This window comes from Megalopta genalis, chromosome 5 (assembly GCF_051020955.1).
Source record: "Megalopta genalis isolate 19385.01 chromosome 5, iyMegGena1_principal, whole genome shotgun sequence".
NCBI classification, from domain to species: Eukaryota; Metazoa; Arthropoda; class Insecta; order Hymenoptera; family Halictidae; genus Megalopta; species Megalopta genalis.
Window position 1 is genome coordinate 10,873,383 of NC_135017.1, and position 12,551 is coordinate 10,885,933.

General features: G+C 42.4%; 2 protein-coding genes across 3 annotated transcripts; one reads left to right on the plus strand and one right to left on the minus strand.

The window, feature by feature from the left end:
- Positions 1-35: 35 nt before the first annotated feature.
- On the minus strand, positions 36-7,466 carry LOC117221079 (uncharacterized). 2 transcript variants are annotated; one of them, XM_033471727.2, is made up of 6 exons: positions 7,375-7,466; positions 4,799-4,897; positions 4,000-4,097; positions 3,735-3,939; positions 3,094-3,573; positions 36-3,021 (listed from the first exon to the last, which is right to left on the minus strand). In XM_033471727.2, the coding sequence occupies exons 2-6, from the start codon at positions 4,872-4,874 to the stop codon at positions 2,897-2,899; spliced, it is 984 nt and encodes a 327-aa protein (XP_033327618.1). In that variant the 5' UTR covers positions 4,875-4,897; positions 7,375-7,466; the 3' UTR covers positions 36-2,896. The 2 variants fall into 2 exon arrangements, with proteins under 2 accessions (XP_033327618.1, XP_076377592.1); XM_076521477.1 differs by lacking the exon at positions 7,375-7,466 and having other exon boundaries at positions 4,799-4,945.
- LOC117221080 (putative rRNA-processing protein EBP2 homolog) lies at positions 5,142-7,351 on the plus strand. Its single transcript, XM_033471729.2, has 3 exons — positions 5,142-5,659; positions 5,745-5,831; positions 6,475-7,351. Exons 1-3 carry the CDS (start codon positions 5,585-5,587, stop codon positions 7,264-7,266), a joined length of 954 nt encoding a protein of 317 aa, XP_033327620.2. The 5' UTR covers positions 5,142-5,584; the 3' UTR covers positions 7,267-7,351.
- Positions 7,467-12,551: the final 5,085 nt, after the last annotated feature.

The window sequence follows — 12,551 nt, forward strand, 5'->3', positions numbered from 1 at the left end:
TGTTTCAGGGGCTGGTTCGTGGAATAATAATTGCGTTATTAGTTGGAAGTTTATTTCAAATTAATTCTTCCCCGCAGAACTGTAACATTGGTCTGTTAACATTAGTTTATTATTGCATGTGTTATTTTACATAAACTGAAAAAGAAATACATTCGTAAAGTACAAAGCATCTGAATTATATAGTCGTTATGTTAATATCGTTTTGCAATTGATTCGCCCTTCACTTCCTGCTATTTTAATGATCAGTACATGATTATATCTAACAACAGAGAATATGTAATAATTCGCATACGTCCTAAAGAATCGTGGAAAAGATTAAGTATAATGCGTAATACACTCGTATAATACAACGAATGAGAATGATCGAGTAGTAATTCGCCTTACATATTTCGTGAATTCGTTTCATTCATCTTCCATTTTTCCTTTTCTCCATGAACAATCAACAAATACGAAATCGTGGGAATCGAACGAAGTGGATGATGATGATGATGACGATGGATAATAATGATGATTATGATGATGATGACAATGGATGATGATGACGATGTTAACGATGATGATGATTGACGATGATGATGATAATGATGATGATGATCGCCGTGGTAACAATTTAGTGCAAGCGATGACGTTGAAGTGATCCGAATGAAAGAAAAAAAAATATAAATGAAAGATTTGCTCGTCGACAATGTTGTCCCATTCGTGTCAAGCAGTATGGCCAGCCGTACCCATCAGCACTATCACAAAACGTTAGTCGTCCCTCTCTTAAAAACGAACGCGAATCGTAGATATACTAAATTCCATGACCAGATTAATGTTAAAAGTATAAGACGGCGACGTGTATGACTAGTATGTTATTAGAATCGTTTGTTAAAAAAGTATCAACCCTCGGACGGCGCGGCGTTCTGGGCCCATTCCGGCCCAAACCTCCTATCCGTACAGCAATTATTTTTTTCCAGCAGCAGCCGGCTCGAATCGTTTAACCATTCAAAGAAGATCTAGTAGAATAATCGGCACTAACAGACGCGTGACGCAAGTTTGAAACTACGAAATTTCGAAAGTTCTCCGGATCTAATTTTACCGGCCGCTGTGCAATTCGTTCGAATCGTACGCCTCGCGAGGGTCGAACTTGTTCGAAACTCCTCCTTGTTAGTTCCAATAAAACTAAACACTATCACGCTTAGAATACTTCGATTGCATGGTGTCTCATGTAAAAGGAAGCAACGGAAAAGCGTCTACATCAACGAAAATAATACACCCTTATACGAAAAATTTCGTCTCTTGAATGAGCACTACACTGCAACTTTGCACGATGAATTATCACGGTCCGATGAAAAACTCTAGCTACGTTTACATAGAATGAACATTTGTTGTTCCCCAGTCACGGTGACGTTTATGCTAGATCCTAAGAAAAACTTTCTTTTCACTTCCCGTTTGGCAGCATAGCTGAGGCTACAAGAACACATAACGTCGACAGAATTCGTCTACGAAATTTTCTCGCGTTAAAACATATCAAAACGGTTACTATGCATTCACGTTTTCGATAATAATACTGTGAATGTGTCTCTCTGTCTCTGTGTACGTGTACGTTTACTTTTTTTTTTTAATACTACCGCAGAATACCGAGATATTGCTGCCCACTGTTTTGTGTTGCACGTGCGTCGACTTCACGCACCGCCCCCATCCCCCACCCCCCACCCCCCACCCCATCCCTCGTTGTTAACAAGTGTAAGCGAGTCGCATCTCGTCGCGTTTATCGTCTTGGTTCAGTACAAAAGTCTCGATTACAAACGTTAGTACAAAAGTCTCGATCACAAACGTTAGTACAAAAGTCTCGAGTATGCGCAAAAACTATTGTTACCTTTCCGTCGCTTAGAATTGAAATTACGTTTAATTACGTTTAAATCTATGATTCTGGAATGCTGCGTTAATATAATACTTCTAATTCAACGTCGGTCGATGTTGTTTACATCAAAATGTCGTTTGTATCCATTCGTATGTAGAACTTCCGTGAGAGCGTGGCTTTACTCGGTTTTGTTGTGCAAGATTCAGTTCGAAAACCAAAGAGGAAGATACAGCGTGACGTGAACCAAAGTAATTCGAGGATCGTTTTTCGTCGAACACATAGCTTTCTGTATTGCGGACTCAATTTTACAAAAATCAAATCGAACGCCAACAAGGTCACAATGCGTTAGGTATGGCAGAGATGGGCCCGGGGTCCTCGGACCGGCGGCCTCACAGGCAGGGTGCCGGGGACCCCGGCCATCTTGGATTCTCGACTGTATAGACTCAACTTCACAAAATCTTGGACTTGAATGTATAGACTCAATTTCACAAAATCAAATCGAATATCAACAAGATCGCAATAAATAATGTATGACGGTGATCAATGAGGGTCCTTGGGACCTCGACCTCACCGATACGGTATGGGGACGCCAGTCATCACGAATTGGAATACATAGACTGAATTTCAAAAAATCAAATTCGACTACCAACAAGTTCACAACGGATTACGTCTAACAATGATGACTGGGGTCCTCAGACCCAACCTCACCAATGGGCGTGGGGACCCCAGTCCTACTAGCGCCTGGGATCCTCACTTTCATGATCGATATAGAATTATTCGCCCCAACAGCAGACGTCATTAACGTTGAAACACGTGAAATTCAATATTTCCAACCAATTTCGTAAAAATTTGTTTGCTACTACCTGGCAGTTCCCTGAACGCACGCAAAACTGCACCATTTTCCTATATAAAATCTGCGAAGGATCGACCGAATACAAGAAAACCACAAAAGAAAGGCTCAACCCCAATCGTGTTGTCCAATTCAATCAATTCCAACGTTTTTTTTTCGTTTTTTTTCTCTCTTTTCTTTTTAAATTACAATCTAGGTTAAACTTAAATTCTGTCTAGGGACTCGATTGCCTCGCCGTTGGTGGCTATTTTACACTTTTTTTGTGGTTGATTGTACAAGGTTTGCAGTGGTACATGAAGCAGTTCCACGATTTGTATAAAATTAGGCTCTGCAACAAAGAAATTAAGCGATTAATATGGCGACCGTTACCAGATGCGGAGTGCTGGGATGGGGTACCCACCGTTCTCGGCAGTAATGTATCCGTGTCTGATTAAGAAATCGAGGGCGACCGGAACTGATGTGGTCTTGAAGTGCGAGGACAATATCCTCTCTAGGCATTCGTTGACTGGAAGCAGCTCGAAGGTCTCCACCTCGCCGTCGTTGTTGCTGGGCACAAAGTCTGGCGGCAGTTCTAGGTCGTAGACGAACTCGGTGTTCGGGAACAGGCCCCTTTCGCTTTCGAAGAACAACGACACGCAGCCGGCGCTCTTCAGCTTTGTAACGAGATTATTGGGGATGCTGGCCTCCTCCCCGGCTTCTTTGATTGCGGTCTCATTTATGCCGTAGCCTACGCTCAGTCCGCCGCTGACCATGTTGTCCCAGTACCCGGGCCAGGTCTGCTTGTTGGGGCTACGTTTTTGCAACCATATTGACAGACCCTTGACAGGATCATTCACGTATCCGTTAATGTCTACACCATACTTGCGAATTCCGAATAGACCTGAAAGGTTACAGTTCGTTTTCAACGACCGTACGTTCGGCGGAACTTAAACCGTTGCATTATCTAGTGTGCAACTGTTTCCAAGGGTACATGCTATCGGTATGAGGTGCTATGGAGACGAAAGTGAGTTAAGGATGATAGATGATTGAAAGGAGACTTACATGTTGCAGATCGGTCCATTTTGAATAATGGAGATGTGTTGAACTGTGCACGTACTTCATAGCATTCCTCTCTCCAACCCCGCAGTGTTACAAATTTTCCGCCGGCCTGCCATTCCCTCAGGACTTCATCGACACGTGCACTTCTCTCGGCATAGTCTCGAAAGGCTGGATTTAGTTGCACATATTCTGGATGTACTTGAAAGACCTTAAAAAAATGAACAAGATGAAGTCTTTCCTCTTCGATGATCTTAGAATCAGTAATTACCTGAGGGTAATTTAACAGCTCCTTTATTACATCTGGACGCACCAAGCCGACCTGCTGGCCATCCACTACGAATGCCCTGCATTCACCTGAGTGGAAACCTAAAACATTGCAGAAAATATAAGAATTTGACACCTGCAGTGGATATTCCAAGTTAACAAAACATGACTATATACTTCTCCTTTTCTTCTACACACACACACACACGCGCGCGCACGCACGCACACACGCACACACCATCACATAATCTACATTCATTCCTCACCACAATGGGAAAAAAAAATAAAATACACAAAAGGAGAGCGCGGTTGTCAAAGGAAAAAAATCAAACAAGATACACTAATTTTTTGTTCGAATATAAAAAAATTCGTATAATTACTTCGGGAATATATGTATAATATTATCTATATTCGTAGGCGCGTCGCGTAATATTTGCATTATCGTCTATATTATCCAATTAATTACACAAGATATATTTTCGGCATCTAGTTTGACAAATATATGTATACAATCAGCCACTCAAAATATTTATTAAGGGAAAAGGGAGGGTTCGGACGTTGGACGGGGGTGAAAGCTCGCTCGGATCGAATTTTCGCGGTAATCGCGTTGTTTTCGATGGTAAAACCGGGGTTACTTCGATTATTTTGTTAATAATACGAGAAAGAATACACAACAGACTCCAAATCAATATCTCAGTAGACAGGTCGGAAAGCAACCCGTGTCTACGTTCTATTCACCCCAGATTTGGACAAGCGGGACCAGCCATAATCGACGCGCACTTAAAACAAACGATTCCACTTACCCGACAGGTAGAAGCAGTTGAATTTGTTGGCGAGCTTTAATACGCGTGACATCAGTTTCTTATCACTATCCGTCATGATGTTTCGCTGTCGTTAGCCAGCTGTGACAAAAAATGCTGGCATAGAGCACAAGAATATGTCAGATAGGAGCTTCAAGAGCTTTCTGCGTAACGATCTGCAGCAGAAAACGAGTCCGGTGTTGAGAATAAAGTGACCGATGATTGGTTAGGTACTGTATGCTCAAATTCATCGAATTTCTCGCAGATAAAACGATAAGATAACGGGGACCGTTCGTTGAATTATCGGCGAGTTGCAAAATAGCTGAACGAAGTTGAAAGTAGTGTTTGATCAGTCGCGATTTCAAATATTCACAGATGGCCGTGTGTAATCGTGGATCAGCGGGATTATCGTGTGAAATGCATTCTTGAAATGCCAAATTGACAATTAATTGATGGACTGGAAGGGTTCTATCAACGTTATGCATAACAAGAATATTAGGAACAATGAAGAACAAGGTTGGAGTGGAATAATATGAAATGATATTGGTTTTCAGGAATAGTTATAGTATAGTAGTATTGCATAGTATCATAATAGTTATGTCAAGGAATCGGAAGTCATCGAATTGTTGTTTGTTTTCATTGTATTTTGCAAGTTATCGAGGACGCTGAAACAAGTTATCAGTCGAGTCCAGTTTCGGATCGACCATTTTGTTCCAGCAGATGACGCATAGTGTCTGTGTTGGGAAGTGTCGCACGTTGGCTGCGTAGCTCCTCGAATTTATAAGAAAAATGAAGGTAAAAAAGGCTGCTAAAGTAGCAGCGACCTTAGAATCTGAACCTGAAAGTGACAGCTCCGACGATGAAGTAAGTAGACACATTAATTTTATACAATAAGTTATTCTAACATCTTACGTTCATTCTAACCTCATTTTTTTTCACACGTGTCTAGTTACGGGAAGCTTTTGCACAAGGTATACTAAAGCCTGGTTTGAACAAAGTGATCGAAGATACAAATAGAAAATTAAAAAATTCCGTGGTAAGTACGTGAAAATAAGAAACAAGCATAATTGTGCGAACCGAATTATGTTGTAATGTATTTATGATCTGACAACATTGTAGTTCATCTATGTAGTGTTTACACTTCGTTGTAATTTAATTAGACATATTTAAACGTTGGAATTTATTTATTTAATTTTAACTGCATTCATCGGTGTAATTGGATTGTGATGTAATTAAAGTAGAGAGTAATTCTAATGTCATTAAAGTACAATGTAGCAGTTCATATCTTCATTATTGATTAATGTTTTATTAGTTATTGATTGAAAGTATGATTTATTAACATTTTCTACTAGACAATGTATTAAATTTTTGTAATGCGTAGTATGTGGGTTCAGTTAATTCTGTTACAAAAAGAACTTTTAGTACAACCTAATATTTCGTTTCACTTCGAAATTAATTAATCTTGTAATAAATTATGAGGATCGCCATTATCCTTTCCATTAAATATATATATATCGTAAATTGAGTAAAGTAAATTTCATTGTTTAAATATATATCTGAATTACAAATTACAGTGTAATTTAAAGCAGCATGATTTAATTACATTGCAATTATAATTCATTGAATAATTCGATTGTATTACTGCACAACTCTGGAGCCAGTATTGAAATCTGTTCCAGAACCTAATGAAACAGAAACTAGACGCGATTAAATTACGTTTGCCATGGATAGAGAGATTAGACATGATAAATGTACTGGCACCGTTGGCTCCAGAGCTAGCAAAGCAAATGCAAGAACAGGAGCTCAGGCGTTCGAACGAGCTAAAGGGGAACAAGAAGTTACCTCAGTACGATCCTGCTGAGGATCCTGTCTTGAATGACTTCAGGAGGGAAACAATGTTTCACAGACAGGCACAGGGTGCTGTCATGGAGGGTGTTACAAGGTTGAAGAAGCTTGGTCTGCCGATAATCAGGCCAGATGACTATTTTGCTGAAATGGCAAAGACAGACGCACACATGCACAAGGTCAGGGAGAACCTGATGAGGAAACAAATGATAACCCAGAGATCGGAGAAGGTCAGACAGCTGAGGCAGCAGAGAAAGGTGGCCAAGCAAATGCACGTCGAGGCGACCCTGAAGAAGCACGCGGAGAAGAGGAAAATGTTGGAGGAAGTGAAAAAGTATCGCAAGGGTGTCAGGCAGGACCTCGACTTCTTGGACGACAAGAAGAAGCCTCAGCGCAAGATGGACCACCACGCTCTAGCCAAACGAAAGCAGAAGGACTCGAAATACGGTTTCGGTGGCAAGAAGCGTGGCACCAAGAAAAACACGAGGACGAGTTCCATGGACGTGTCGGAGTACAAAAGGTCGCCGAAACCGGGCAAAGATTTCAAACGTAAGGGGGGGAAGCCGAATCAGAGATTGGGCAAACAACGCAGGGTTCAGATGAAGGCGAAAAAGAGGCGGCAGTAGATCTTAAGGTAAACTAAGTCCACCTGTACACACTTGTTTCTATGACTGACTCGAGCATTTTTAATAAAATCGTTACTCCAGCGAATCAATTATTTCATAGGTACTTACGTCCACCGAAATATTTTCCGATCCCGTTTGCGCGACGTGTAACGAACGAACAATTGCGGACTGCAACGACAAAAGAATTTTATCGCGAGCGTAACGATGTTCAAGGCTATCAGCAGCGTGAATAGAATTTATATGAATGACATAGTGCCATCTATGAGAAGTTGTTGTTGGCACACGCGTCCGACAAAAATTAGTTCGCGGATTTTAGCGTTAAATCGTGTTACCTTAGAGCGTCAGATACGAGGAGCTGTCAGGTGATGCAGATATCGCGGTAATATAACTCCTTGATATCGCCGATACAGCAGGGGTTACTTAACATGTGTCGCCCATTAGATAATCCTCTGCACCTACACGGCTGGTTACATGCACAGAAACGCGATTACGCCGCACATTACACGCATAATCGCGCTTGCCGTCGTCGTGCGCGCGATCTCGCTTTCTTTTCCTCAATACGTCAAGTTTCCGACTCAAGTACTCACCGGATCCTCCAAAAGAAATCGCAAGATTTCGGTCATTCAGTTCACGAAATCAAAATCAGAAAGCTAAAATTTACCGTAGGAAATATTAGTTAAATTCTCTTGTATTCCAAAAATCCTGACAGCATCCAGTTTGCCCAGTATACAATATTATTAACATAAATTTTGAAACCTAGTTAAAAGATTAGTGTCACTCACGCGTGTCAGCACTGCTCCTAACTTACTGGAACACCAGTAAAATGATTCTCTCTGAAATGAAACAATTATTCCAACTTAAAACCTATGAAACGATTCGTAAGTGTATCGCACTTATCGAGGGACTTGACATTTATAAGATTTCTAAATACAAATACTAAGAGAGGGAGATAAGATTAGATATAGACGACCGTGTGAAAATTTCAGAGATTTTCTATCCTCTGCGGTCGAACTTCCGAAAGTATCGAGGCGGAGCCGGACAGCCCCGAGGACCTCCTCGACGATCCAAAATGCCAATGTCGGAGAATTTTCAAAATAATTTCGCGCGCATAGTTGTCGAAGCGATAGACCGTCGTAGACATCTCGAGTGGGTGGTCATCAGAATATGGGTGTGTAACACGCGTGATCGGGTCTCGAATGTGTACCTGTTATTTGGCGAGTGGAAATACCACTGATCGAATCGCGCGTATGGCGCCGGTTCCTCTCCATTCGTGTGTAGCCGCGCGCATGTGGCCGTGTATATTTTTTACAATAGCCCCGGGTTATTGTATTTAAATCCAGGAGTGCTCTCGCATTGTCCTCCGTTCTGTCTGACGCGGACACGAGAGCCCTGGGAATCTGCTCTCCAGGTAACAGCTGTTTTAGAGGGAACCGTGGACGCGTTTTCCACATTTTTATCCGGCACCGCTCCACCAATTACGTGACCGACGGTGGGATCGGTGTTGGTACGCGTACGCGTCCCTCGTTGAACCCCACCCCCACCCCGAGCAATTTTGATTTTTCGCTTGTAACCAAACAAACTTCGGCCTGGCGAACTTCACGTCTTGCCCGGCGAAACTGTCTGCTTACCATTAAAAAAATTACACGCCGGAAGTTAGTGCCGCTAACAAGTCTCCTACCGCTTCCCCCCTTCCTCCAACCACCGCCGCCGCCACGGTAAACGGTCGTTAAAAACTTTCCGCCAACTGTTTCTCGTTATTCGAGTATGGAAAGCGGAACTGCCGATACCAATCGAAGCCTCGAGACGAGAATCTGGTTTACAAGGCTACGAACACTGCGATGGAACTTGAACGCGTTAAACGGATGAAGGTTACGCCGGGCTCGCTGACTTCTAAAAATTAACGCTCCGCTGGAAACCTCATCGGACACCTAGAAAATTTTCATGCGTGCATGTCCAAGGAAACACGACCGTCGATTCTACCTTAAAGTAGAAACTTCAATAAGCGTTCCACAATTTTTTGGAATTTTTTTAAAGCCTGGAACGATAAAGGAGTCACCGTTTGATGCCGTCGAGAAAAATGGTTTGCTTATAAATTAAAGAACCGTGCATGGGAGATTGCATGCGTGAGAAATTTCGTCTGGGTCGCGATAGACCCCGGCGTGCCACGATTTAGGAGTTCGTCAAGCACGCCTCGGTTCTCGTCGCGCAAAGTTTATCGTCAGCTCGTGAATATGTGAAAAATGCCGGGAATCCTTCAACGTGCAAATACATCGCCAGCCCGTCAAACCATTATCATGCTAAAATCCGCAGATTTCGGTTTCGCTGTACCGTGCATGACTGATCGACGTTTTGCCCGAATGCGAATCTACGCTTTTCAAGCATTAAACGCCGTGAAATGTTCATCATCTTTTTTTTTCCACCGGTTCAGCGCGGGAACATTTCTCCACTGTTACGTTCGAGTTCCGTTTATCGAAAAAACAATACTGAACCGGCGGTAGCTGAAACAAAATCTATCGTTGCAGAAGATATGTTTGCTAACGAAGTCCAATTGTCTCTATTTATTATATCGTTATTCGATATACTAGCGAAATGTTTTCAACTCGACACAATTTTTAATAAGCCTTGTTCTGGCAATAAACGTTTTTTAACATTGATGGCGTAAGTTGTAGTTGCAATTCTAGCTTTAGTTGTTGTTTTAATTCCAGCCGTTGTTCCAGGTCTCTAATTCCAGTTGTGGTCATAGTTCTAGATCTAGTTGCAGCTGCAGTTTTAATTCCAGTTGTAGTTACGATTTTTATTCTGTTCGTTTAGTTCTATTTATAGTTGCAGTTCTACTTCTGATTCTAGTAGTTGCATAGTTCTAATTCTGATTCTAGTAGTTGCAGTTCTAATTCTGATTCTAATAGTTGCAGTTCTAATTCTGCTTGTAGTTGCAGTTGAAGTTGCAGTTCTAGTTCTAACTGTAGTTGCAGTTCTAATTCTAGTTGTAATTGCAAGTCTAATTCTCGTTGTAATCGTAGCTAAATTCTAGTTGTAGTTGTAAGTCTAATTCTCATTGTAATTGCACTTCTAATTCTAATTGTAGTTGTAAGTCTAATTCTCGTTGTAGTTGCAGTTCTAATTCAAGCTGTAGTTGCACTTCTAATTCTAATTGTAGTTGTAAGTCTAATTCTCGTTGTAATTACACTTCTAATTCTAATTGTAGTTGTAAGTCTAATTCTCGTTGTTGTTGCACTTTTAATTCCAGTTGCGATTGTAAGTCTAATTCTTGTTGAAGTTGCAATTGTAAGTCCAATTCTTGTTGTAGTTGCAATTATAATTCTAGTTCTAGTTGCAGTTACATTTCTAATGTTATGGTTGCAGATGTAGCTTTAGTTCTAGTTTTAGTTCTCATTGAGGTTGTAGGTCTAATTCTAGTTGTAGTCACGGTTTTAATCCCGATTTTAGTCCCGGTTCTAGTTGTAGCCTAAGTTCTAGTTCTAATCGTAGTTCTATTTCCAGTTAAAGTTCTTCTTTGCATTTTCGTTTAAATTAATCCCACATTAGGTCCGACAAGCTGGGCCTAAATAGGGTTCTAATAAAATCCAGATTAGAGCTGTCTATTTCCGCCCGCGCAAACGTAAAACGTTTAAAAAGTCCGCGAACCTGTCATTTCGATCTGCCCTGGAGCTCCAAGCGAAAATCTTGGACCGGGGATAGCACCTCGGTGCCTATAATTGAGACGAATGCGACGTTGTCGGGGCCATCGTGGAGGTGCAGGGCGCCAGTATAGGGAACACGGAGTTTTGTGAAACTGGAATTGGTCGGATCGCCTGTAGGCAATAGCGAAACAAATTTCACCCATTAGCAGCCGGCGAAAGATACATGTCACGCCGCGGTTGTCATCAATACAGATATCTGCGCGCGATATCTGTCCATGCTCCTGCCGGCTGGATTCACTATGCCGAGCGCTGCGCGCTCCCCCCCGCCCCCCTCCTCGCCACTCCCGCATTCGAAAAAGCTCCAATTTGCTCGACGGGCTGCAGGCTGGTCTCGCCTACGCGTATACCCTAACTATAATACAAACATGACGTTTCAGGTGGCGCTAACGTTCGAGCCCCGGTGACAAAGGTCGGCGCATTGTCAAACTTCGTCGTGTCCGGCAGTTCGAATTCCGGTTGATCAATAATCGTGACAACATCGGCCCAGGTCTCGATGTCTTTCCATTAGAACCGTCAGGCGATCCCTCCAGTTTGCCGTTCCGCAATTGTCGTTCGTCACATTTCTTTACCATCTCTACGAGCACTTCGATGCGATACAGAGTCACCAAGAGAGACAGCAGTTTTGATTTTTCTCTTCTCTGATTCACTCGCGATCTAAGCGCAAGTAGAACTTGGATTACAACTTAGATTAGAACTACGATTAGATCTGCGACTAGAACTACAACCACAGGTACAACTGTAACTGTAATTTTATTTATTTATTTTAGGTGTAATTTTATTATATTTTATTTAGTTCCACAGTAATTTCTCTCTAATTCGCGCTCCGATTGCGCACAAAAATGGACAATTTAAGAAGAGGAGATACGATTATTGGAGCCTTGCGTCTTGTTTGTTGACGATCACGCGTTTTTGTTGACAATCGGTAACGATAAAAAATCGTATCTTCTCTTCCCAAATTGTCCACTTTCCTCGCGCAATCTGAGCGCGAATTACGGAGAAATGACTGTGGAACTAGATAAAAGATAATAAAATTACCCGAAACAAATAAATAATATTACAACCGCATCCAACAGCTACAGCTAGAAACGTTATTGCAACTATAACTGCAACCACATCCATAACCGCAAACACAAACCAGAAGTTATTAATTTCGTCCGAAAGTCCCCGCTTTGATCGAACACCATGGTGAATCGACGTGTACACCGTTACTTCGCCTGTTGGGACGTCTTTGCGTGTAGCCGGCTATTTTTCGAGGTTCCTGGTCGCGTTTGATGCTCGACTCGCAGGATCGTTCACGGATTATTCCGAACGGGGGTAAAAGGATCTCGGGAATGCCGTGTTGTGCAGTGGCCGGCCCCGGGAGATACCAATTCCTCGGTTCAAATTGCGCTTGAACGTAAGACAAGGCGGCGGCGGACGGGGGTCCCGCTTTTTCCACGGGCCATCTTTTCCAGCAGGTTGCTAACCCTCGGCCGGCGCGCACAGGCTCCGGGGGGTGGCCGGGGCTTGTAACGACTTTTCCGAGAAACATAAAATCGTGCGCTTAGCTGGCAGTCGGCACGTGGCCTGTGTTAGGCCGCCGGC